This window comes from Thamnophis sirtalis, unplaced genomic scaffold (assembly GCF_051295495.1).
Source record: "Thamnophis sirtalis isolate CommonGarterSnake01/CBP01778 unplaced genomic scaffold, rThaSir2_p1.2 scaffold_2, whole genome shotgun sequence".
Taxonomy (NCBI): domain Eukaryota; kingdom Metazoa; phylum Chordata; class Lepidosauria; order Squamata; family Natricidae; genus Thamnophis; species Thamnophis sirtalis.
Window position 1 is genome coordinate 14391064 of NW_028261382.1, and position 23323 is coordinate 14414386.

Here is a 23323-nt window from a genome sequence, read left to right on the forward strand (position 1 = left end):
TTATGGCTGATTGGGGCTTTGGATCTCATAGAATATCTGGCAGACATTCAGAAAGGACAAAAAAAATCCCTGCTGATATTTTCTCTCATGTATTAAAAGTGTAATGAATTAAGGCTTGGCTACCAAACCCATGGCAGCTTGCTACAAAACAAGGTTACTTACTTCCTCCTTATTTTCAGGGTCTTCATTATCACAGTCTTTCTCAATCTCTTCCTCAGCATCTTCATCAAAATAATCTGCAAAGAAAAGACAATTAAGTCAACAATCAAACTGTCCAAAGAAGTGAGCTCTTTCCTGCATGGACTCAGGAGCCTGTAGCATCCACAACACGAAAATAAGTCTCATCAAAAGGGAAACAATATAGCTATGCATTTGTAATGATGGGGTGTGTGTGTAAAAAAGCAATATGCAAAGCAAGACATCAAGCCAAAATCACAGACACTTGAGGGCAATTTGCATTCATCTTAAATAGAATTTGCTATCTGCTCCACTATTTTTAAAAAATCTTTTATTCAGATGACATAATTGCAGGAAGTTATTACTGATCTTGCATGTTTTTGTCTTGGTTTATGATTTGGAGCTTCCACCATCCTGCCAAACTATGTTCTGCACATCATGCTGTGTGAGTTTCTTAAATCTCAGCGTTCTTCCCCTCCTTCCAAACAGCAGCCATACTGGTCATGAGGGGAAATCATCTCTCAAGACAATACTATCGTCGGAATTAATAAAACTCTTGCAAACTAACATGCACATTTTTGCAGTTCCAAAAATGACTTAATTACTTCATTCCATCTTCCCTTCTTGGTTGGAATTTTAATTTTCTCTCCCACCTCCATCCCCATCCTGCTTCTCCATCAGCAAGCATCTTTATTGGCCTTACTGATAAAGGAGAATATTTGCTTAGTTCAGGGATGAAATTAGGGGTCTGAGCTTGCTTGTTTTCCTGCAGACATTTCTTTACCTAAGACCATCAGTGCACTGATGTTGTTACCTAGTTTGGCAATGAATCACTGTTGTGGCCTAGCAGCAGCCAGTGGATCTGGTGGCAGACTCAAACAGTGGGGAGGTTGGGGAGGAACATGGTGCAGAAGAACAGCTGGAGCCTGTTCCAAGTGTGTGCATATGCAGAGCTGCCAGGAGAAGGGAACAGCGAAGAAACAAGGGTCGACTCGGGAGTAAAGCCACAGGTGGATGGTGAGAATAAAGGGAGTGAAAGGGGAGTGGAGTTTGCAGGAGACAATTAGTTCAATTCATTAGGGTGAAGATCTGTTCCTGACTTCTTGCCAAGTATTGTTTGCTACAGAGGGGGGTTTGGAAGATATCGGCCTGGCAGCTCTCCAAGCCTGATAAAGGTCTGTAGTGAAATCTCTTGAAAGACTGTTGGCTGGAACATTGTTGGAGAGGAATTCACTTTAAACTAAATAAAAGGGGTTTTATCGGAATGAGGAGTTGGCTTTGTGCTTTTGGGAAGCCTAGGTCAGAACAAAAGCAACCAAACCTGGAGAGCACCAAGGACATCTCATTTATTTGCCTTGTCTGGCATATTCTTCTTATGGAAGATATTCTGCCTCCTGTGCTGATTTATCCTTCTGCAAAACATCTACATCACTCTAAGCGGGCTTCTATCTCTTCGTGGTGCATGGGTGCATATTTTGCACTACAAAGCAGATCAACCCTCACAACCTGAATACTGGAGACAGAGAGAATCCCATCCTTTCCTCTTTTTTCCCCTACTTGGGACTTTGAAACAACTTACCTTCGGGTCTGGGAAGTGAAGATTCTGTTTTCCCAGGAATGGGGAAAGAATAGGAGCTGCTAATTGCAGCTGAAGGAAAGGGCATCTTTGGATAGGTTTTCCTGAGGATCTGTGTCACTGTATTGACAATAGGGTCCAGATTCTTGCTGAACAGGCTGCCCTAAACAAGAGCCAAAAATGAACATTCAGATAATCATTTTCTCCCTGGCTCAGATAGCTCCACCAACCAAGAATGCAAGGGACCTATTCTGTTAAATTAATTACAGTAAATGTGGTTATTTCCCATGTGTTTAATAACTACTTTTTTCCTATCAAATTAACAGTTACGACTTGGCAGCCATTGTTAGATGGGATCTGAAGGCCATGTATGCTGTTTTCAGGAGCACAAGCAGCAAAATTGTTCTACTGGCTTATTTGTTGATAAATAGATGCTTAGGGCTGTGATGTATTCACTTTGCAGAAGTTGTCTTTATTCCAGAGGGGATTGACAGTTTTTCTGCTCAAAACAAATGGGATGAAAAACCAATCACATTCTTATGTAGATGGTCATCCCACAGCTTAGCAAAAAAGATACATGATCGCTGGGGCATTCGCTTTTCTTCTCTCTGGAGACCACAGTGTGTGAGCTAGCAGCAAAATTTCCAACACTACAAAATGCTACACTTTTAAAATGGTTTTTAAAAAATGTTCTGACGATAGAGGTCATTTGGCTCTTGGGATAAAAATATTTTAAATTTGTTGGAAGTGCTGAGCAGGTCCTTATCTTAAAATCGTATCGTAACTATCATTTCAGGGTCCCCTTCATGCAGATTTTCTTTTCCAGTTTTAGAGCTTGGGATTAACTCAGTTTGTTTGTGAAATGGAACCAATATCATAAAGATGCAACTTGCTAGCGTGACCAACTAAGGTTGTGCCTATTGCTTTATACCCCAATCCAAAATAGCCCAGGATGCAAAATCCTTAACAGGATTAAATATTTTAAGATTAACAAAAGGCTCTGGGGTCAAATACATATTTGAAAACCTCTCTCTATTTCTAAAGGGAGATGGGAGAATTTTGCTTGCTTTGCATTTTTGAGCAAACAAATTTCACTTGTATGTCTTGGACAATTTATGTCTTTCAGAACAGTTAGCACTTCTCACTTCTCTGAATTTGGTGGTGCAGTGTGTGTATCTATTAAGGAAAGCTGCAGAGGAGACTACAGAAGTTTAAGGACATTGCATACAAAATGGACATTTGATTTTAAAAAAAATCCAATGCCGAAATAAATGTGACATTCACACTTCAAACAAAATGCTTACAGATGCAGAACTGAGATAGAAAAGATTGAATGAATTATTTATCCATAATTCTAAGAGGAAATGTTACACGATTTGGGGAATATTCGTTTAACTTCTCCCTTAAAACTAGATTAGTTAAAAAAGAAAATAAGACTCAGCCTGCAAGACATAGCTGTCTACAAATATGTAATTTCTCTACTCAAGTTATACTTTATGTTAATTTATATCCACAATTTCCAAAAGACAAGGGGTGTTGGGAATAAATTATACTTTATGGGAGACAGATCTCTCTTTCAAAGACTTTTGAACTTTCAGTTTGAGGGTGATTTCTCAAGACTAAGACTACCTAATCCAAGTCTACTATAAAGGTTAAAAAAAACTGTAAGCACAAGAAATATAAATATAAATATTTCCCCCTTGGCTATGAGTTTCTTTTGATAACAGTCCAAATTTGGTATTTCTATTTAAATGAAAAAAATACATATGCAAAATCATTACCCAATAATTACACTACATTATCCACGGGGTATGTCTGTTTTTAAGTAATGTATTTCATCCTTAGGACAATTTGTAAGTGGCCATTATGGACCAAGTCTAAAGAAGACAAATGGTATGGAATGCCTTGGCAACTACAAAGTCCTAACTCATTAAAGACATATCATGTGTCTTGGAATATTGACTGAATATATATTATAGATCAATGTATCATTAAGGCAGAGAATTTAAACCACAGTGTAAGTCAAATGTTTTAATTTCAGTTAGTTTACCTAAATGTGGTCCATCTTTCAAACTGAATCTAATTTTGGGTTCTGCTACCTGTTATTGACCTGTCACAGGGACAATCTCTTGAAGCAGCCATTAACCAATAGCAGACAATATTGGTAGCTAAGAGTTGAACTGAGGGGATCAAAGGGCACCAAGGATCCCCCTATTAACCCCAACAATTCAAGTAAGATTGAGGGATCCTTGGTGGTCTCTGAGCTTTCTTGCTTTCTTGCAGACATTTCATTACCCTAACTAGTTAACACCATCAGTGTTAGCACTGACTAGCAGTGATGATGTTACCTAGTTTGGATAATGAAACATCTGTAAGAAAACAACAAGCTCAGAGAGCACCAAGGATCCCTTATTTCAACCCTGAGCTACAAATATTCTCCTTTATTCTTCAAGCAAGATTCTCTACTTTTCCACTGCTTTCACCATCTATGAACACATAGGGAGGAGGATTAACTGTGGGTCATTAAGGGGAAAGAGGACAGTTTACCTATTCCCCACAGTGTTGGCTTCAACCTAAGAAGAAAAAATGGTGTCCTGATATGTTAAGGTGAAAATAAACTCAGGGCAAGCAGGAGACAAGCTCAAGAAGAGTCGTGGTGGCGCAATAGCAATAGCAGTTAGACTTATATATCACTTCATAGGGCTTTCAGCTCTCTCTAAGCAGTTTACAGAGTCAGCGTATTGCCCCCAACAACAATCTGGGTCCTCATTTTACCCACCTCAGAAGGATGGAAGGCTGAGTCAAACCTGAGCCGTTGAGATTTGAACAGCCGAACTGCAGAACTGCAATCAGCTGAAGTAGCCTGCAGTGCTGCATTTAACCACTGCGCCACCTCTGCTCTAATGGTTAGCAATGGTTAGAGTGCAGTACTGCACGCTACTTCTGCTGACTGCCAGCTACCTGCAGTTTGGCAGATAGAATCTCACTAAATCAAGGTTGACCCTGCCTGCCTGCCTGCTATTTATCTACCTACCTACCTACCTATCTATCATCCATCTCCACCTATCACCTGTCTGCCTGCATGCCTGCCTGCCTGCCTGTCAAGAGCTGTGGTGGTACAGTGCTTAGAATGCAGTATTGCACGTGAACACTGCCCACTGCCAGCAGTTCGATCTTGACCAGTTCAAGCCTTCCCTCTTTCCGAGGTGGGTCAAATGAGGACCCAGATTGTTGGGGGCAAGATGCTGTCTCTGTAAACACCTTAGAGAAGGGGTTGAGCACTGTGAAGCGATATATATATGTCTATGTGCTGTTGCTATCACAAAGGCAACAGGGATATATAATTTCACAAGTATAAGAAGTGGGTTTTCTACTACAATCATCTGGTACAATTGGCAGGCCAGAGCTCAACTATCTGTAAGGCTGAGCTAAACTCAGGATGTTACACAAACATGGTCACTGAACTTTTGCTTACCTGAGTTGTCCTGAAAAGCATCTCCATGCCATGAACAAAAAGGAAACTTTCTCTCCCAGAGCGGACATTGGTGACATGCTTGAGACAAAGCAAAAGACCCCTCCGGATTAGAATGTAGTTATTTGAAGTGTCTTGATGGTGCCAATCTTGATACAACCGGAGCAACTGACAAACATAACCTCTGTGTACAGCTCGGCGACTATTGGACTCTGTAAGCAAAGAGCAAATCGACTGAGCACCTACAGGAAACGTGTGCAGATGGATACAGTTCAATTATTAGACACTGTAATGAGTGGGGAAATTTTGGTTCACTGAAAAGATGAAAGGAAAATTAGATGACTTGTCCACCTGGAAACAACAGAAGCTTGAGAAAAGTCAAATGCCAAGGAACCATTCAGGAGATTGGGTTTATGGCTCTATGAAATGATTTGAGCCTCGGTGGCGCAGTGGTTAGAGTGCACTACTGCAGGCTACCTCTGCTGACTGCCAGCTGCCTGCAATTTGGCAGATCAAATCTCACCAGGCTCAAGGTTGGCTCAGCCTTCCATCCTTCTGAGGTCGGTAAAATGAGGACCAAGATTATTGGGGGCAAGAGGCTGACCCTATAAACTGCTTAGAGAGGTCTGTAAAGCACTATGAAGTGGTATCTAAGTCTAAGTTCTATGCTATTTACAGAATAGAGGTCTGTTGTATTTGATGGACCAGAATCAGTGTGAGAGCTTGTTGTACTAAATGTGCTTAATCATATGTGGAGATGAAAGAGACCATACCTGAATCTGGATAGTGGGTAAGGCAAGAGACTCAGTAGAGATCCTCCCTAATTTTTTGAGAGTAAATGAGGTGGGAGGAGAATTGTACTTGCAATATTCTGTTAACTTTCCAGATGATTCTGATTAATGGCAGACAGTGGCAGCTTGTGAATGGAACTCAGAGACAAAGAAAACTGTTTGCTTTGCAGATACTTTGAATGTTATTGTGAGCTGCCCAGAGTTGTGTTTTAAGATGAATGACCATACAAATCAAATCAAATCAAACCAAGGAAGGAAGGAAGGAAGGAAGGAAGGAAGGAAGGAAGGAAGGAAGGAAGGAAGGAAGGAAGGAAGGAAGGAAGGAAGGAAGGAAGGAAGGAAGGAAAGATCATATGAAAGTCAGCAAGGCTGTAAGACTGCTGTTTTGATGCATATAAGGTTATAAAATGGGTAATGATAGAAAAAAATAGCAAAAATGTCCTACATTTAGCAGTACTGAAAGCATGTTTGTGCTGTAGTGCACAGTCCTTTTGACAAAAGCGAGGTAGATTTGGCTAAACCTATCTTCATAAAATCGCCTGCTGAAATTCCACAGTTCATAAGTTCACCAGCTGCCTTAACTGACAACATACCAGAGAGAGCTCAGTTAGGCCTGAAACAAAGACAGCTGCATTACAGAAACATCCTGACCTTATAAGGATCCCTTTTTGTTGTTATTATTGTTAAAGGTCAAACTCATCAAAAGCTGTCAGAAAACGCATAATCAAAGAGACTAGTGAGCGAAGGCATTCGAATAGCAATCAGGAGCAGCCATTCAGACTGTCTGGCATCTGGTGTATGTGTCCTCTACTCTTCTACTCTCCGTCTCTCCAAATGACAATATCAGACTGACCCACAGTTACTATCAAAACCCTTGTATCGTTGAAGGAACAAGTTGTATGCAAACTCCATTGATCAAACCTTGGTTTGCTTCAAACGTAGTCATCAATGCTTATGATATAATTATCTTTCTGCACCAACTCAGGAAGCTAAAACTGCCCAAGGAGCTGCTGACATGGTTCTACAGAGGAATTATTGAGTCTGTCATCTGCACCTCCATAAATGTCTGGTTTGGCTCTGCAACCCAACAAGGCAGACACAAACTTTAGAGGATAATTGGAACTGCAGAAAAAACAATTACTACCAACCTTCCTTCCATGGAGGACCTGTATACTGCACGAATCAATAACAGGGCTGTGAAAATATCTACAGACCCCTCACATCCTGGACATAAACAGTTTCAACTTCTACCCCCAAAACAACATTATAGAGCATTGCACAGTAGCACAACTAGACACAAAGACAGTTTTTCACCCCATGCCATCAGTCTGCTAAACAACTAATTCCCACAACACTGTCAAATCATGTACTAAGACTGTATTACTATTAGTCTTCTAATCATTCCTATCACCCATCTCCTTATGATTGCAGGACTGTAACTTTGTTACTTGTATCCTTATGATTTATATTGATATTGATTGTTTCCTGATTGCTTATTTGTACCCTGTGACTATCATTAAGTATTGTACCCTATGATTCATGATGAATGTATTTTTTCTTTTATGTTCACTGATATCATATGCACCAAAGACAAATTCTTTGTGTGTCCAATCACACTTGGCCAATAAAGAATTATATTCTGTGCCATGCCATGCCATGCCATGCCATGCTATGCTGTTTTAACTGCCAAGATTAGTGATCCTCATAAACATTATCCCAGGGCTACAGAAGCATCCTTTAAAAGAAAAAATTAAAGAAATAAGAATAATTTCTCTTTCCCTTTTTGTAAAAGAATTCTAGAATTCTTTTACAAAAAGAATTCTAGAACCAACCTCTCATTTTCACTCACTCATTCAAGAGGCTTCACACACACACACACACACACACACACACAGAGAGAGAGAGAGAGAGAGAGAGAGAGAGAGAGAGAGAGAGAGAGAGAGACATACATACATACATACATACATACATACATACATACTCATTATATGATTAGCTAGCTAAGATTATGATTGACTCGATACAAGAAAGAGACAATATATGGCTCAATGCTGCTAATGGTCCTACCAAAGTTTTAGATTAACCAATAAAACAGAGTATCTAGAGTAGCAGTGAGTCAAATTATGGAATTCTTGGTACTCACTTATCTTGGTTGTTTGCCAAGAGATTTTTCATTACCCAACATTGTCCTAATTAATAAAACATCTACAAGCAAATAATGTTACTATATCTCCTGTCTCTTATTTTCTTTGCAAAAATACACACAGTTTTGTTTTGATCAAAGCATTTACTTCCCAGTGATGTGTCAGTGGGAATAGGCAAAACTCTGTGTTATTACAAAACACAGAGCTAACCTGTAGAATTAGCTCCTAATTCATAGAATTCATGAAGGCTACTGACTTTAAGAAAGTTTAGATGAATGTATGAAAAGGGCTGTTAATAGTTTTCACTACAATGTCTTTACATAGGCTAAATTCATACATTCGTTACTTATTCAATAAAGCCTGGATAAACCAAACAATGGTTTGGCAATGTATCCTCTCTCAGGCAGAAGTGATCAGTCTGTTAATAGCTATGCTCAGAAACAGAAGCAGAAGTACGTCATTGAGACTATGGCCGAAATGTGAATTTCTTAAAGACATTTGATTGGCACTATGGAAACAAGGATACCAGCTTGGATCCACCTTTTGATTAATGCAATAAGACTCTTCTTACATCCTTTGTAAAATGTCTATTTAGCTAGGATTTATATAGGAAGCAGCATTTGCAATAGAAGCAAAATATGAGATGGGTTAAAACAGGAGAAAATATAGTTTTGATCAAATGTTGTCAATTGTTATTTGGTTTGATTTTTCAAAGGGACAATTCCCTCTTTCGTACAGTTGTCATTTTGATGTGCTGAATTTCATTATGTTGTCTCCAGAAGAAAAACAAATGCCACAAAACAATGTCCACAAAAAATGTTATTGTTAAAGCTTTGAGCTGATCCTCTTATCAATCCTCAATGAACTACTCAATATGCACATACATTAGAATTTAGCTGAGAAAGGATAAAATGGAACATGAACTATACATTTGAAGACCTGCACTACTGCTGCTCATATTCTAATAATATAATATGAATAATAGCATACCTTTATAATATAATGCTTTCTAACAAAACTATTTGAATACTACAAATAATCAAATATATACTGATAGATTGATAGCGATTAATAGGAAGATAGTGAGGAAGGGCTGGTTCATACCAAATTGTCATTGCCATCATCCTCATCATCATCACCACAAGTCATTGTGATTGAGTGAATGTTCATATTAGTCATGATTTAGAAATCCTAATGTCTGTGATCATGCAATATGCTAAAACTGAACCAAACAGATCTCATTCTGGATTAGTGGCACGTTGAAAAACCTTTTTATCCCCATGAACTTTTATCAACATAAAAGTCTTTCCAGATTTTCTCCTGGGAATAATCTTCAGTATTATATAACACAACTTCCATATGACATGGGGTTTACTAATATTTTTGTAATTATTCTCATATTAATATATCATTCTGTAATCAACAGTCTACATTGGATCCAACCAAGAGGTTCCTTAGAGTTGGAAGGGGCCTTATAGGTCATCTAGTCCAACCCCCCACTCAAGCAGGAGACTCTACACCATTTCTGACAAATGGCAGTCCAATCTCTTCTTGAAAGTCTCAAGTGGTGAAGCTCCCACAACTTTTTTTTTTTGACAATGACAATTTTTGACATGACAGCCTCTTTTAAAACCATTCAATAGATTGTCATGTCCAGCTTTTTTAAATTGTACGTTTTGTCCCTCAAAAAGACAGTGCAATTGGATTCCTCAGTCCACTTTTTTTTCCTGGCGCCATCAACCAAAGGCTCTGAGATCAGTTTCTACATATTAATTACTTTCCAAGTTGAATCGGTTTCTAATGCTGGGGAATGCTTCCTGGTTGACAGTGATAAATATGGCCAACCTCAGATTAAAATAACTAGCTGATAAACAAATTACTCACTAAAAATAAATACTGGATTAAAACTTTTGGAAAGCTGGAATAGTTATGGTAAGAGCACCCCCGTGTGGAGCCAAAAGAATACAGTTTGTAAGAAAAAAAAGATTCAGGTCCCCAGGAAGAGAGGAAAACAAGTAATAATATTTTAACTATCTCCTGAAGAATTTTATTTATGTCAACTCAAAAATTTACACTAATTTACAAAAGATTATATAACCCTCTGCTTCCTGGTGTACATGCAGCTTTCATTACAAATTACAATATAAAATAAGCAAAATATAACTTTTTGAAAGTGCACAAACTCCACAAGGTTATGTTGCATGCTACGGTTATAGGAGTGGAAATATCCTAGTGATGTCCTTGGCAAACCAGACAAATATGTTTTTTTCTTATTGAATTTGATAAGCAGGGAAATAGCATGAAAAATAAAAGAGAGATATTAGCTAAGGGACTAGGAGAATAACATGAGTGGGCTGGACTGGGCCACTTTACATCAGAAATGAGGAGTCTCTTGTTTTGATTTTTCCATCAAAAAAAATCAAAACCCAGAAAAATCCATGTATAGATCCTGATTAGCCTTTTCTTTAAAACACTCATATCTGAGGCACAAAGTGATGATAGGAGAAGGTTAATATAGGAAAATATTTACATAGGTGACCATATCCTACTCCATTAGAGATCCCAAAAGTTGGCAAGATGATGGCTCATGTGATAGGATGTACACTAACATAGCTATCAGAAGCAAAATATTAGAATAACAGAGTTGGAAGTTACCTTGGAGGTCTTCTAGTCCAACCCATTGCTCAGGCAGGAAACCCTATACCATTTCAGACAAATCATTGTCCAATCTCTTCTTTAAAACTTCCATTGTTGGAGCATTCATAACTTCTGGAGGCAAGTTGTTCCACTAATTAATTCTTCTAATTCTGTCAGGAAATTTCTCCTTTGTCCTAGGTTGCTTCACTCCTTGATTATTTTCCACCCATTGCTTCTTGTCCTGCCCTCGGGTGATTTGGAGAATAGCTTGACTCCCTCTTCTTTGTGGCAGCCCCTGAGATATCGGAACACTGCTATCATGTCTCCCCTAGTCTTTCTTTTCATAAGACTAGACATACCCACTTCCTGCAACCGTTCTTCATATGTTTTAGTATCATGAAATGAGGCTAAATGAAAATTTCAGCACCATGGAAAGTGCCACACGTACTGGCCTTGAGATTCCGGACTTCAGAGCCGTGACTTGAAATATTCCAAATCAAATTAAGTCAAATCAAATCTTTATTATGGTCATAGACCAGAATGGGCAATACTGCAATTAATGTCAGAGACAAGCTACTTGATACGAATATATGAGAAACAATGACGGTTCAGATCACAGGTATCTCTTGTTCAGTATTTTGTTAGATCGTGGCAGGCTAGCTGAATTCAGAAAGCTCACAACCAGAAAATAATGGCAATTGCTCTCTTTTATTCTGGGTCATTGAGATCTGTTAGATTCTGACTTTCACTCAAAAGGTAATTTGCAGGCATCAGTGGTACTAGCCATTAATAGACTCACATTTATCCTACCTCTTTGAAAAGTCATCTAAAGTGATGCCCATCATTACATCAATACATCTAGTGGAATAGGCTTACAAAACTACAAATACACAACCAACTCAGATCTGAACAACTTAGGCAAAGGGGCTTTAGAAATTCCATCATTCTCCACCAAGTTATAAATCACTTTTTATGACCATGTAATCCCTTAATTTGGGGTATAGTCAGGGCGAGCATGAATGGATGGAGTGGAGCATTTACTGGCTGGACGCCCTTCCTGACACCACATGGGATTCACAGATTTTTTTTTCTTTGCGCCCCAGGAGAGAACTATCTCCCACTACTTAGGATTGAGCTCTCAATTTTCTGAGTGGGAGGCAAACATCTTCACCACTAGGCTACCACACCATTTTTCTCCACCAACTTATATTTTTTTTAAATAAAAATATTAGGCTAAACCTGTTCAAGAGGATTTGAGGAAACGTCCAAAATTGCACCTGATTTGATTTTTCTTTTATAATAGCAATAGTACTTATGTACTGCTCCATAATACTTTACGACACTCTCTGGGTATTTTACAATGTTAGCATATTGTCCTTAACACTCTGGGTCCTCATAATAACCATGAAAGGAGGACAACATGCCTTAAAAATAATCATGGATTTGAACCAGACAGTGACCTGGTTTGCCCACTGCTGTGCTTTATTGATTAAACTTCAATTTAGCCGTCTGTGAAATGGAAATGGAACAAGTTACATTATGAGGCTGTACAATATGTAAACCCAACTATTTTTTACTCTAACTACTAGTAACTATCTAGAAAAGGCATTTTCCAATTTTGCTGGCCAGGAATCAATGTAATTCACATTAATATGTGTGCTTTATCACCCCGCTATGCTCAGTGAATCCTGAATTGCTTTAACCGAGTTCACATTATCACATTTATTTACTTTATTTAGTTAGTTTGTCACTCATGTATAAAATAACAGGAATAAGAATAAACATGAATAAGAACACAGGAAATAGGTACAAACAAATGGGGACAGTAGGACAGGGAGGGTAGGCACGCTGGTGTGCTTATGCATGCCCCCTTTAAGGACCTCTTAGGAATGGAGTGAGGTCACCAGTAGACAGTTTAAGGCTAAAGTTATGGGGGTTTGGGGATGCAACAAAAGAGTTGGGTAGAGCATTCCAGGCATTGATCACTCTGTTGCTCAAGCCGTATTTTGTGCAATCGAGTTTGGAGCAGTTTACTTTGAGTTTGTATCTCTTGTGTGCTCATGCATTGTTGTGGTTGAAGCTGAAGTAGTCATTGACAGGTAGGACATTGTAGCAGATAATTTTGTCTACTACACTGAAGTCAGACCATAGGCGGCATAGTTCTAAGTTGTCCAAAGCCCAAAACTTCAAGGCCAATGGCATAAGGGATTCTATTACGAGCAGAGGAGTGGAGTGCTCGTTTCATGAAATACCTCTGGATTCACCCCCAACAAAGACACCCTGGCACATACTATTTGTTCTTTGCCTGCTTAAGGCTTTCAGGGACGTTTTTTCAAGACTCAGAACTCAAACACTAACATGCTCCATCACTGAAGGTTTTCAAGAGACAATCATTTGATCAGGGTGGTAAGGTTTACAGATCTGAGCAGAGGATAAGACTGGAAGACATTTGAGGTCCTTCCCAGCTCTATGATTCTATATATTCTATATATGCATTGGCTAGTTTTCTTGATCAAGAATAGAAATGAGAAACTTTGCTGTTTAATAACTGAAATATATTCAGAACCTACACCCACTGAACAAAGGAACAAAAGTTGTAATTTTCTATTACATGTGCAATAATTTCATTAATGTATGCCTGATCAAAGTATAACACACAATGCTTCCTCCACACAATAATTTTAGCTCCCATTATGTGCCAAGCAGAGGTAAAACTTGCATTAAATCAGCGGGGTCTCCATGGAGATTCCCTGTGTTATGATATGGTAGCATTCAACACTCTTCCTAATTTTTAAAAAATTCAAACACAGGAGAAATAGCTACAAACTTCACTGATGCGAATGGAGGAATATGCTGCGGTTTTTTTAAATCCTTAAAGCTACCTTTTGGTGGTAAGACGTTTATTTGTTTATTTATTTATTTAAAAGAAATCTGAGAGGAAAGCATTACACCAACTACTTAATCCAAAATTAGACCAGGACGCTAAATATATTGCATTAAATTAGGAACTGAAGCAGGTTGTGCATTATCTAGGTTAACCATAAAACAGAGGGCAACTGGAGCCCATATGAAAGAAGAGAAGTATAAAGTCAGAGAAGATGATCTTCTTAAGGAATATTTCTTGCCAAAAAAACTGGAAAAGGAAGGTTTTTCTCTCTCTCTCTCTCAGTAACACTGTTAATAAAAAAAACCCACCTCCATTCTCATGGTTTTGCTTTAATGCTACTTCAATAATGTCAGATCCCTGGAGCTGGTGAGCAAAAGAGAAGGGATTTTTTTAAAAAAAAAAATCTGTTCCCATTGATTTCTTTTTTCTTAATATTCGTTTCCATTCTAAAAGGTAAAGGTAGCACCAGACTTGGCAGATTAAGATTTAAAACCTAAATCGAGGCGTTTCCTCATTGTAATAATCTGACCTTTCAATATAGGTTGAAGATTGATGCTGTCGTATTATTTGTGAATTGAGAACTTCAATCAGTAGGATTTTAAAGAGCAACTTCTATCGCTTTTCTTTCACAAAAAGCACGTGAATCCTAATGTTCCTAACAGAATAACGGAGTCGGAAGAAGCCTTGGAGGTCTTCTAGTCCAGCCCACTGCTCAAACAGGAGACCCTATGCCATTTCAGGCAAATGGTTGTCCAATCTCTTAGTATAAACCTCTAGTGATGGAGTACCCACAATTAATGAAGCCAAGGCATTTCAGAAGGCTGCTGGGGATTTGCAGAGGTTTGGGAGAACCTTTAGCTAAGATTCTGTGCAGTTCGGAGAACCCACAAATCCCACTCCTGGCTGGCCAAGCCCACCTCACCCTGCCCCTCCCAGGAGTTCCCACACAGCCTGCTTTCGATGCTGGTAAGTGCAGGGTGCACATGGAGGCTCGCAAGTAAAAAATGGGCCTACTGGAAGTTCAGGAAGGCCATAAACGGGCTCATTTCCACAGGTCCTCTGGAGCCTGGGGAGGCCATTTTCGCCCTCCTGGAGGCTCAATGAAAGCTTCCAGAGCTTGAGGAGGACACACACCCCCAGCCATGGTGCAAGAAGCCAACTAGGCCACACCCTCCATGGCCATGCCCACCCAGCAACCAGGCAAAGAGCCCCTTGCTAAAAATTTTGAAGCCCACCCTTGCATTTCACTGATTAATTGCTCTCACAGTTAGGAAAATTTTCCTTAGTTCTAGGTTGCTTCTCTCTTTGATTCCTTTGACTCATTAAAGCCTGTGCAAAGATTTGGGGCAGTAAAAAGGAAGGGACACTCATGGGCGAGAGTGGAAAAGGGCAACATAGGCTTGTGATTCACCATCCAGAAGATTGATGGAGAAAAAGCGTTCTTCGATTGGATACAAAGCTTTATTAAATTCTGGTAATAAATGCCCAAGTTGTTTTGGGATGGGAGAAAGAGAGACAGGATGATATAACACTGGCTTCAGGAACATTCATCCTTTGTGCAGGATTGTGTGAGGGACCGTTCTTTCATTTAGTAAATACTTTAAACTCTGCATAAATAAGGCTGCAGCTGAGTGTCACCATAACTTAGCAATGCTCAGTGATTCTCCAAAGCTTTCCTTCTCTGTCACCAGGAACTTTTCCTCCTCCACAAAAAAATACAGATATATACAAGCTGCTAAGCCAATATCCTGGTTTCCAAAATGTCATCTCATCTCTCCTTGAAGTCACAAAGATCCCACTGGGACAGTGGTGGCAGCAGTGATGTAAAAGTCCATCACTTCTTTCTTTTAGTAGGTCTGGTACATCAAATATTGGGGTACATCAACATCAGTGTTGATACCCTGAGAGCTTATGCTTTGGAGAAAAAATTGTTGTGTGTCCAATCACACTTAGCCAATAAAGAATTCTCTACTCTACTCTACTCTACTCTACTCTATTCTACTCTACTCTACTCTACTCTACTCTACTCTACTCTACTCTACTCTACTCTACTCTACTCTACTCTTCTATACTCTATACACTCTACACTCTACACTCTACACTCTACACTCTACACTCTACACTCTACACTCTACACTCTACACTCTACACTCTACACTCCACTCTCCATTCCATTCCATTTTATTTCTCTAGGGCCAGACACTGAATCATTCTTAGCAAATCCATTATTGTAAAACTAATATTGGAATGGTTTTTGGAGGCGAACCATTCTAATATTTTTAGCCTTGCACCTCCAATTATTTATGGACAATAACTCCACATATTCCCACTGTTAAAGATTATTGTGAAATTAATTCTCCAGGAATTAAGTTACACGCCTTATTGAAACATGCTGAAGGAAAACATTTCATGGAATTTGCAATTCAAGTATGATTCAAACTATCTGTTCTATCTGTTCAAATAGACAACATATTGCTGCTGCTTACACAATTCCCTGCCCTAGATTAATTGTTCTAACAGCATCCTCCTTACTTTATCATCATTCCTACCTACGAAAATGCCCTCGAGCCGTCATATGTCCTATAGGCATTCTTGCAAAATAAAACAAGGGCGATAAATCTCAGTGCTTAAGTTGGAAGAAGAAAACAAGACATTTGTAAGTAGAGAACCTCTTGGCAGAAGGGAAAGAGCTGAACCAAGAATTAACCTTCTTTTGACTTCTGTCACAAATGACTAGTCACAACCACCATTTTGCGGCAGCGCCCACATTCAGGCTGCCTAAATCTCAAGGATTTCTCCTGCCCTAAATTGTTCTCCGAATCCAGGAGAAAACAGTCCAGTAGACCTGAGAAACAACTACATTATAAATGCTGCCCGTTTTAGAGGTGGCATTGACAACTTGGCAACTTTCTTCTTCTTTTTTTAATATCTCGTGTACTGTACCCTAAAGTGAGGTAAATATAGTGTGACATGCTCAAAGTATCACATGTCCCCTGCATTGCATTTCTGCAGTCTCAGTGTCCTGTTGCAGTGTCCTGAGGAGTGATCCTAATTAGAATGAAAGAGGGGAAGAGATGGAGACACTTTATAGAAATGAGAACATTTCTATGTTACACAGACGGCCCAGGAAACATTGCGTAGGGAGAAAAGAAAAGAGATGGGTAGAAAAGCTTACTTGATTTCAACAAAGCTGCCAGAGCTTCAACTGCTGCCCTAAGGAAAGAAGAAGGGAGGGGGGAAAGGGAAAGATCATTTTCTTCCATAATTTCAGTAACCTTTGGCTTTCTAATCTCTCCTGTGGTTCCCCTCCCAGCAATTGCAAACTGATAGAAGAGCTCCAAAGAAAAGGTTTCATTTTGGCATTCTTATGAACTTGGATGGGATATGGTAGCTCAGTGGCTAAGACACTGAGCTTGTCGACCAGAAAAGTCAGCAGTTCGGCGGTTTGAATCCCTAGCACCATGTCACGGAATGAGCTCCTGTAATTGTCCCAGCTTCTGCCAACCAAGCAGTGCGAAAGCATGTAAAAATGCAAGTAGGAAAATAGGGGCCACTTTAGTGGGAAGATAACAGTGTTCTGTGCACCTTCAGTGTTTAGTCATGGCAGCCACATGACCACAGAGACGTCTTCGGACAGCGCTGGCTCTTCGGCTTTGAAACAAAGATGAGCACCACCCCCTAGAGTCGGGAACAACTAGCACATATATGCGAGGGGAACCTTTACCTTTATGGACTTGGAAGGCTTCATCTTTAATGCTTGGCTCCATGAGACAATTAGACCTGGAGCCCTTGCATTAGCATTAGCCAATCTGCCCTGGGCAGTTGGTACAAATGCCCAAGTAATTGGGGTTAATATTTTATTCTTGACAGAGTGTCTTCAGATCTTTTGTCTCTGTTAATGCTTCTGTTTGGCATTAATTGTCACATCAAATCTAGGCTTGCTATTAACAGAATAACAGAATTGGAAGGGACCTTGGAGATCCTCCAGTCCAACCCCTTGATCCAGCAGGAGACCCTATACCATTCCAGACAAGTGGCTGTCCAGTCTCTTCTTAAAGTGATGGCAAGTTGTTCCACTGGTTAAGTGTCCTCACTGTTGGAAAGTTTCTCCCTAATTCCAGATTGCTTCTCTTCTTGGTTAGTTTCCATCTGTTTCTTGTTTTGCCTTCTGGTGAAAATAGGTTGGTCCCCTCCTCTTTGTGTTAGTCCCTCACATACTGGAACACTGCTATCATAACTAATTCAAATTGACTAATGTTCTTGTGTTTCAGCCAGTTGTTATATTTATCAATAGAACTGAACACAAAACCTTAAAAATAAAACCTTAAACTGAGGTTTTTGAAATGGGCATTATTTTAAAGGCATCCGAGAAGTGCTGGACCCAGTAGAGTTGAAAAGGGGATCTCAGGAGCTCCACACCATTCATCTCATCCATCCCTTTTCCCTTCCCCATTCTTCCTAAAGGAAGGCTGCAAAATGCTATGAGAGATATATCTGTTGTGATAATCATCTATCAAGTCAACCCTGAGTTCTGGTGATGAAATCTATGCAGTTTTCTTGGCAACATTTAAGAAATGGGTGACCACTACCTTTTTCCTAGAGCTGAGAGTATACGAGTGGCCCAAAGTTATCCAGCTGGCTTTTGTTCCTAATTTTTTTTCCTAAAGACAAGTAGACACAAGAATTGTTTTTTCCCCGAATGCCATCACTCTGCTAAACAAATAATTCCCTTGGCACTGTCAAACTATTCACTAAGACTGCATTACCATTACTATTAGTCTTCTCAACATTCCTATCACCCATCTCCTCTCACTTATGACTGCAGGACTGTAACTTAGTTGCTTGTATCCTTATGATTTATATTAGTATTGATTGTTTCCTGATTGCTTATTTGTACCCTGTAACCAGAGGTTGGTTGCTCCCGGTTTGGCCGAACCAGTAATGGTGAGTTGCAGAACCGGAAGTGACCCAGGCTGGTCATACCCCCAAACCAGCTCCCCGATATCTTCTGCAGTTCTACCTTATGATTCTTGACAAATATATCTTGTTTTTTTATGTACACTGAGAGCATATGCACCAAAGACAAAATTCTTGTGTTTCCAATCACACTTGGCTAATAAAGAATTCTATTCTATTCAAGATTAGAATTCAGGATTTCCTGCCTTCTAATCCAATGCCTTTAACCACTGCAGCAAACATGCTGTCAGCGTACCAAATATCATGCAGAATTAAATCAGAGTCCAAGGCAGAGGTATCCTTAAATTTCCAATTTAATAAGACAGACACGTTGGCAATGCCTGTGGAATCCCAAATCTGAAACATCCTGGGATTCCACCCAGTTGAAAGTTCATGATCTTATCCCCACACCCATAAATCCATCACGTGGTCCAATCTTCTTCGGTCACGCTGGCATCTCCACCCAGCTGGTTCCGGTCAGGTGCAGAGGTGCAAAGACAAAAGATGACCTTGGGCTTCTAGAAAAGAATGACAACAACACATTCCACCATTCTACTCCTTTCTATTCCCCCCTCCCAACTACTACACTAATGAAATAGCATAGTGAATTAATAGAAAGTGTGGCAGGCCAAAGATTCTAAAAAAGGAAATTAACTGCCGGCCTGACACATGCTTCATTTCAATTCAAAAGTTAGGCAGCATTGTGCCTAACAAGAATGTGGATGGGTAACTACAAAAAAAATTCCAGCACTGTACATTAGATTGACTCGTTTGAACTGTGGAAGTGGAGAAGGCTCTTGTGTATTCCTTGAACAGCAAAGGTGACTAACAACCAAATACTGGAGGACATGACACCGGACATGTCACTAGAAGACATATCACGAAACTGCATCTCACTTGCTTTGGCCATGTCATGCAGGGGAATTCACTGGAGAAAGCAATTATGCTAGGAAAAGTTAGTGGTAAAGGAAACAAAGAACACAGCAGCTGGACACCATCAAAGCTGACACCACCTGGGGCATATAATGACCCAAAAAGTAATGCAAGACTGGAAGATGTGGGGAGGACTGCCCCCCCCCCGAAATCCCCAAGAATTGAACATGACTGAATGGATAAGTTCATCATCACATTAGATGGGAAATGGAAGCAAATTAATGGGAAATGTATGCAGCTCAAAATTGAAATGTTGGGAACTTTGTGTTAGCTGAGCTTGGTTTTCTCCTTGCAAATGTTTTCTTACCAAAATAGATAATAACATCATTGCTTTAACTTAAGAGCTGGGATTGCTGGTAGTTTATATGGGGCAGTTTTTCCCACCTGCCTTATAGTTTGTGAACCTGTTTCTGATTTGGCTTGATTGGCTGCATTGTTTCATCTTAAGAGTGTTCTTGATTGCACACCCAGCAATCAACATATGAATAAGGGACAACCGTCGTAACAGGCAAACAAATGTTTGCAAGAAAAAAAAAACATCAAGCTTAACTAACACCAAAACGATGCATATTTCTGGACATCCCAGAAATAGCTGGTAACAAATTGAGTGAACTATGTCCCCGTGTCCATGAAGTCACTTGGAATCAATACCAGCGTGAAACTGATATACCTTTAAGTTCTTTATAAACAAAGTCTGTACTGATTCACATTACCCTTGGCCCCAACCCAATTATTGAGCTGCATCCAAAAATAAATATTTCATTGCCATTCAATTCTTTCTCATTGCAAGTTCACTCTACAGCCAAGAAGAACTGAGATTCTAGCCTTTCCCACCAACATCAGCCTGTTTCAAGGCTACTGCTCCTTCCTTGTTTTATACGCACAAATATATTGGAGCCGTAAAAGCAAAAAAAATAACTTATAAGAGCCAGCTGGGCTGATGCAATTTGCTGGATCTTTGCTGATTGAAAAACAGGGGTGTGGTCACTGTCATTGGAGGGAGAGATAACAACCAGATCGTTATTGAGAGTTGGCCAGTGCAATATTAACCAGTTTGAGCATTGGGATACCAGCTGCTGGCACAACTATTACCACAATCAACATGTTTACCAAGTTGGAGATTTTGGGAGATTAGGGCCATTACTCTTTAACTTGAAGAATGAATTTAAAACTACACTATCTGCTCTGACTTGAGGAGCCCCAAACATGAAGCCGTCCTTCTCTAAAGCCATGTCTTCTTCTTGAAATAAGACATCTTAAGACAGTGTAGCTCCATACTGAGGCCATTTCCATTCTAGAGACGTTTCTCCATAAAATATGTTCAGTATGGTGATATCTTCCTGCTCTCCTAATCCCAAACCTGTTTCATGATTCTAGATTCCAGGGGACAAACACTTTGAATGTTGGTTTAACACTACTGGCTAAGTGGGAGGAGGTGATGGAAGGATAATTGAGAAATGTATGGGGATGTTTGTTGAAAAGTGAGAAAAATTAAGAGAGAAAACAAAAGTCTAAACATAAGGGAAAGAGACCATATGCTGGCTAGAGGAACAGCCTTCATCTTTTTATATGAGAAAAGACACATGGCAAAACTTAACACCAAAGTTTTGATTCGTAAACTTTATTAACAGCCTTCCCATCAGTATTCTGTATATCGTTTCCAGCAAGTCTCATTTATTTTATAAATCTACAGTGTTTGACAAAGAGGCATAGGAAGAGTGGCAGAATTTGAGGGCAAAGTTAAAAGAGAGATCAGCCTAGAATCTGTAGCCACCTAGCAACAAGACAACTAATTCCAACCTCCCTGTGAATTCCATTCACCCGTATCTAACTCTTAGCAAGTATTAACCATTAGTTGAGAAGGATACTTGTGTATAGGCATGGTTAGCAATAAATCAGTTTAATTTAACCTTCGGGTGTGGATTTCATTCCTGACAGGAGGGGAGGGGCACACACAACATAGAAGTAAAAGTATATATCTCAATAGAGACAATTTACAAATAATATTGCCTAATATTCCCAAATCTGTCAGCTTTTTACATACATTGAATTACATTCCCCATGATAAATTTGAGTCATTGAGGCATAGTGCATGTTACTGATGGGATTGGAATATGTCTCACAAACATAGAATGAGTGATTCTAGGTATTAAATTATAATTTATCAAGCTGAAAATTACAAGAAACTGGGACAAAAAAGGTAAGATACAGAAAGCTCATTCCCAGTCTAACTCTATTATTTATTGGCTTGAAATCTTCATGATGGAGAGCCAGATCCTGAGTTAATTCCATTCTAATGTTACAGTCCATCCTGATGTACTCTTATTCTGCATGCCTGAGTGGACGGTCTGTTCCAGAGGTCGGCAATCCATGGCCCCGGAGCCGCATGTGGCTCTTTCATCCCTCTGCTGCAGCTCCCTGTCACCGATCGGCTCCACAATTGATAGGGTTAGGGTTAGGGCTTTTGGTTAGGATAGGTAGAAGAAAAAGGACATACCGCTAGGTGGAGACTATGGTGGGGGAACCAGACTTCCAGTTGGCAGAGGAAAAAGAATCCATGCTAGGAGGAGACTCTATAATGGGGGATCCAGACTTCTGGTTGGCAGAGCAAAAATGACACCACACCAAGAGGAGACTATCCGCGGGGAACCAGACTTCTGGTTGGCTCCACAAGTGAACAGGGGGCTTTTGTTCAGGACTTTTGTGGCTCTTTGAGTGTTTAACAGTGGTGGGTTTCAAAAAAATTTCGAACCTATTCTGTGGGTGTGGCCTCCTTTGTGGGAGTGGCTTGCCGGCCATATGACCTGGTGGGAGTGGCTTGCTGGCCATGTGTTTTCTTTCTTTCTTTCTTTCTTTCTTTCTTTCTCTCTCTCTCTCTTTCCTTCCTTTTTTCTCTCTGTCCCTTTTTCCTTTTTTTCTTTCATCTCTCACTTTTTCTTTCTTTTTTTCATTTCTTTATTTCTTCCTTTCTTTCTCTTTCTCTGTGTGTGTGTGTGTGTGTCAGTGGTGAGTTTCAAAAATTTTTGGAACCTCTTCTGTAGGTGTGGGCTGCTTTCCGGGTCCACTGGTGGAACCTCTTCTAACCGGTTCGGTAGATTTGACGAACCGGTTCTGCCGAACTGGTGCGAACTGGTAGGAACCCACCTCTGGTGTTTAAGGTTGCCAATACGTGGTCTGGTCCATCCTTTTAAGACTTCATAGGTTAGCTTGTTTTTGGTCTATTATCTGTGGCACAAAGAGCCAATGAAAGATACATGCTCAACATTACAAGGCAAGATAGAAAGACCTGCAGATGGATTAGAGAACAAATAAAAGTATTCAATATCATCAAGAGAGTAAAAGAATTGAAATGGAAATGGGCTTGACACATAGCAAGAAGAATTGATGGCAGGTGGACCACGGCAGTCATAGAATGGATCCCACTTGATCCACAAAACAGACCTAAAACAAGATGGATCAATGACATCAACAAGTATTGTGGGCCCAGTTGCAAAAGAAAGATGAGGACTGTATGGGCTGGAAACATGTGGAAGCGGCCTTCATCCTGCAGTGGATAGACAATGGCTAAAATTATATCTTGTAATCGTGATCAATGGCTTGAAATACGTGAACTCAGCCAACTGTAGCATACTTAAAAAAAACAAAGTTAACCAACGCACTGGATTTTGTTTTTTCCCAATAATTAGTTTGTTTGGTTATCATTCCAAAATCTCAAAAGAATATATACTGAGTGTGTGTGTGTGTGTGTGT

The 23323-nt window shown here is 39.7% G+C and overlaps 1 protein-coding gene across 1 annotated transcript in view; it reads right to left on the reverse strand.

Annotated features, from left to right (window-relative positions):
• The window catches only part of AGBL1 (AGBL carboxypeptidase 1), a 418457-nt gene that overhangs the window by 328882 nt on the left and 66252 nt on the right, over positions 1 to 23323 (reverse strand). The window contains exons 6-9 of the mRNA XM_087704308.1: positions 16860 to 16897; positions 5229 to 5437; positions 1757 to 1916; positions 163 to 236 (exon numbers count right to left, since the gene is read on the reverse strand). Of these exons, the coding sequence (XP_087560434.1) occupies positions 163 to 236; positions 1757 to 1916; positions 5229 to 5437; positions 16860 to 16897 (481 nt within the window). The remainder of the gene's footprint in view (positions 1 to 162; positions 237 to 1756; positions 1917 to 5228; positions 5438 to 16859; positions 16898 to 23323) is intronic.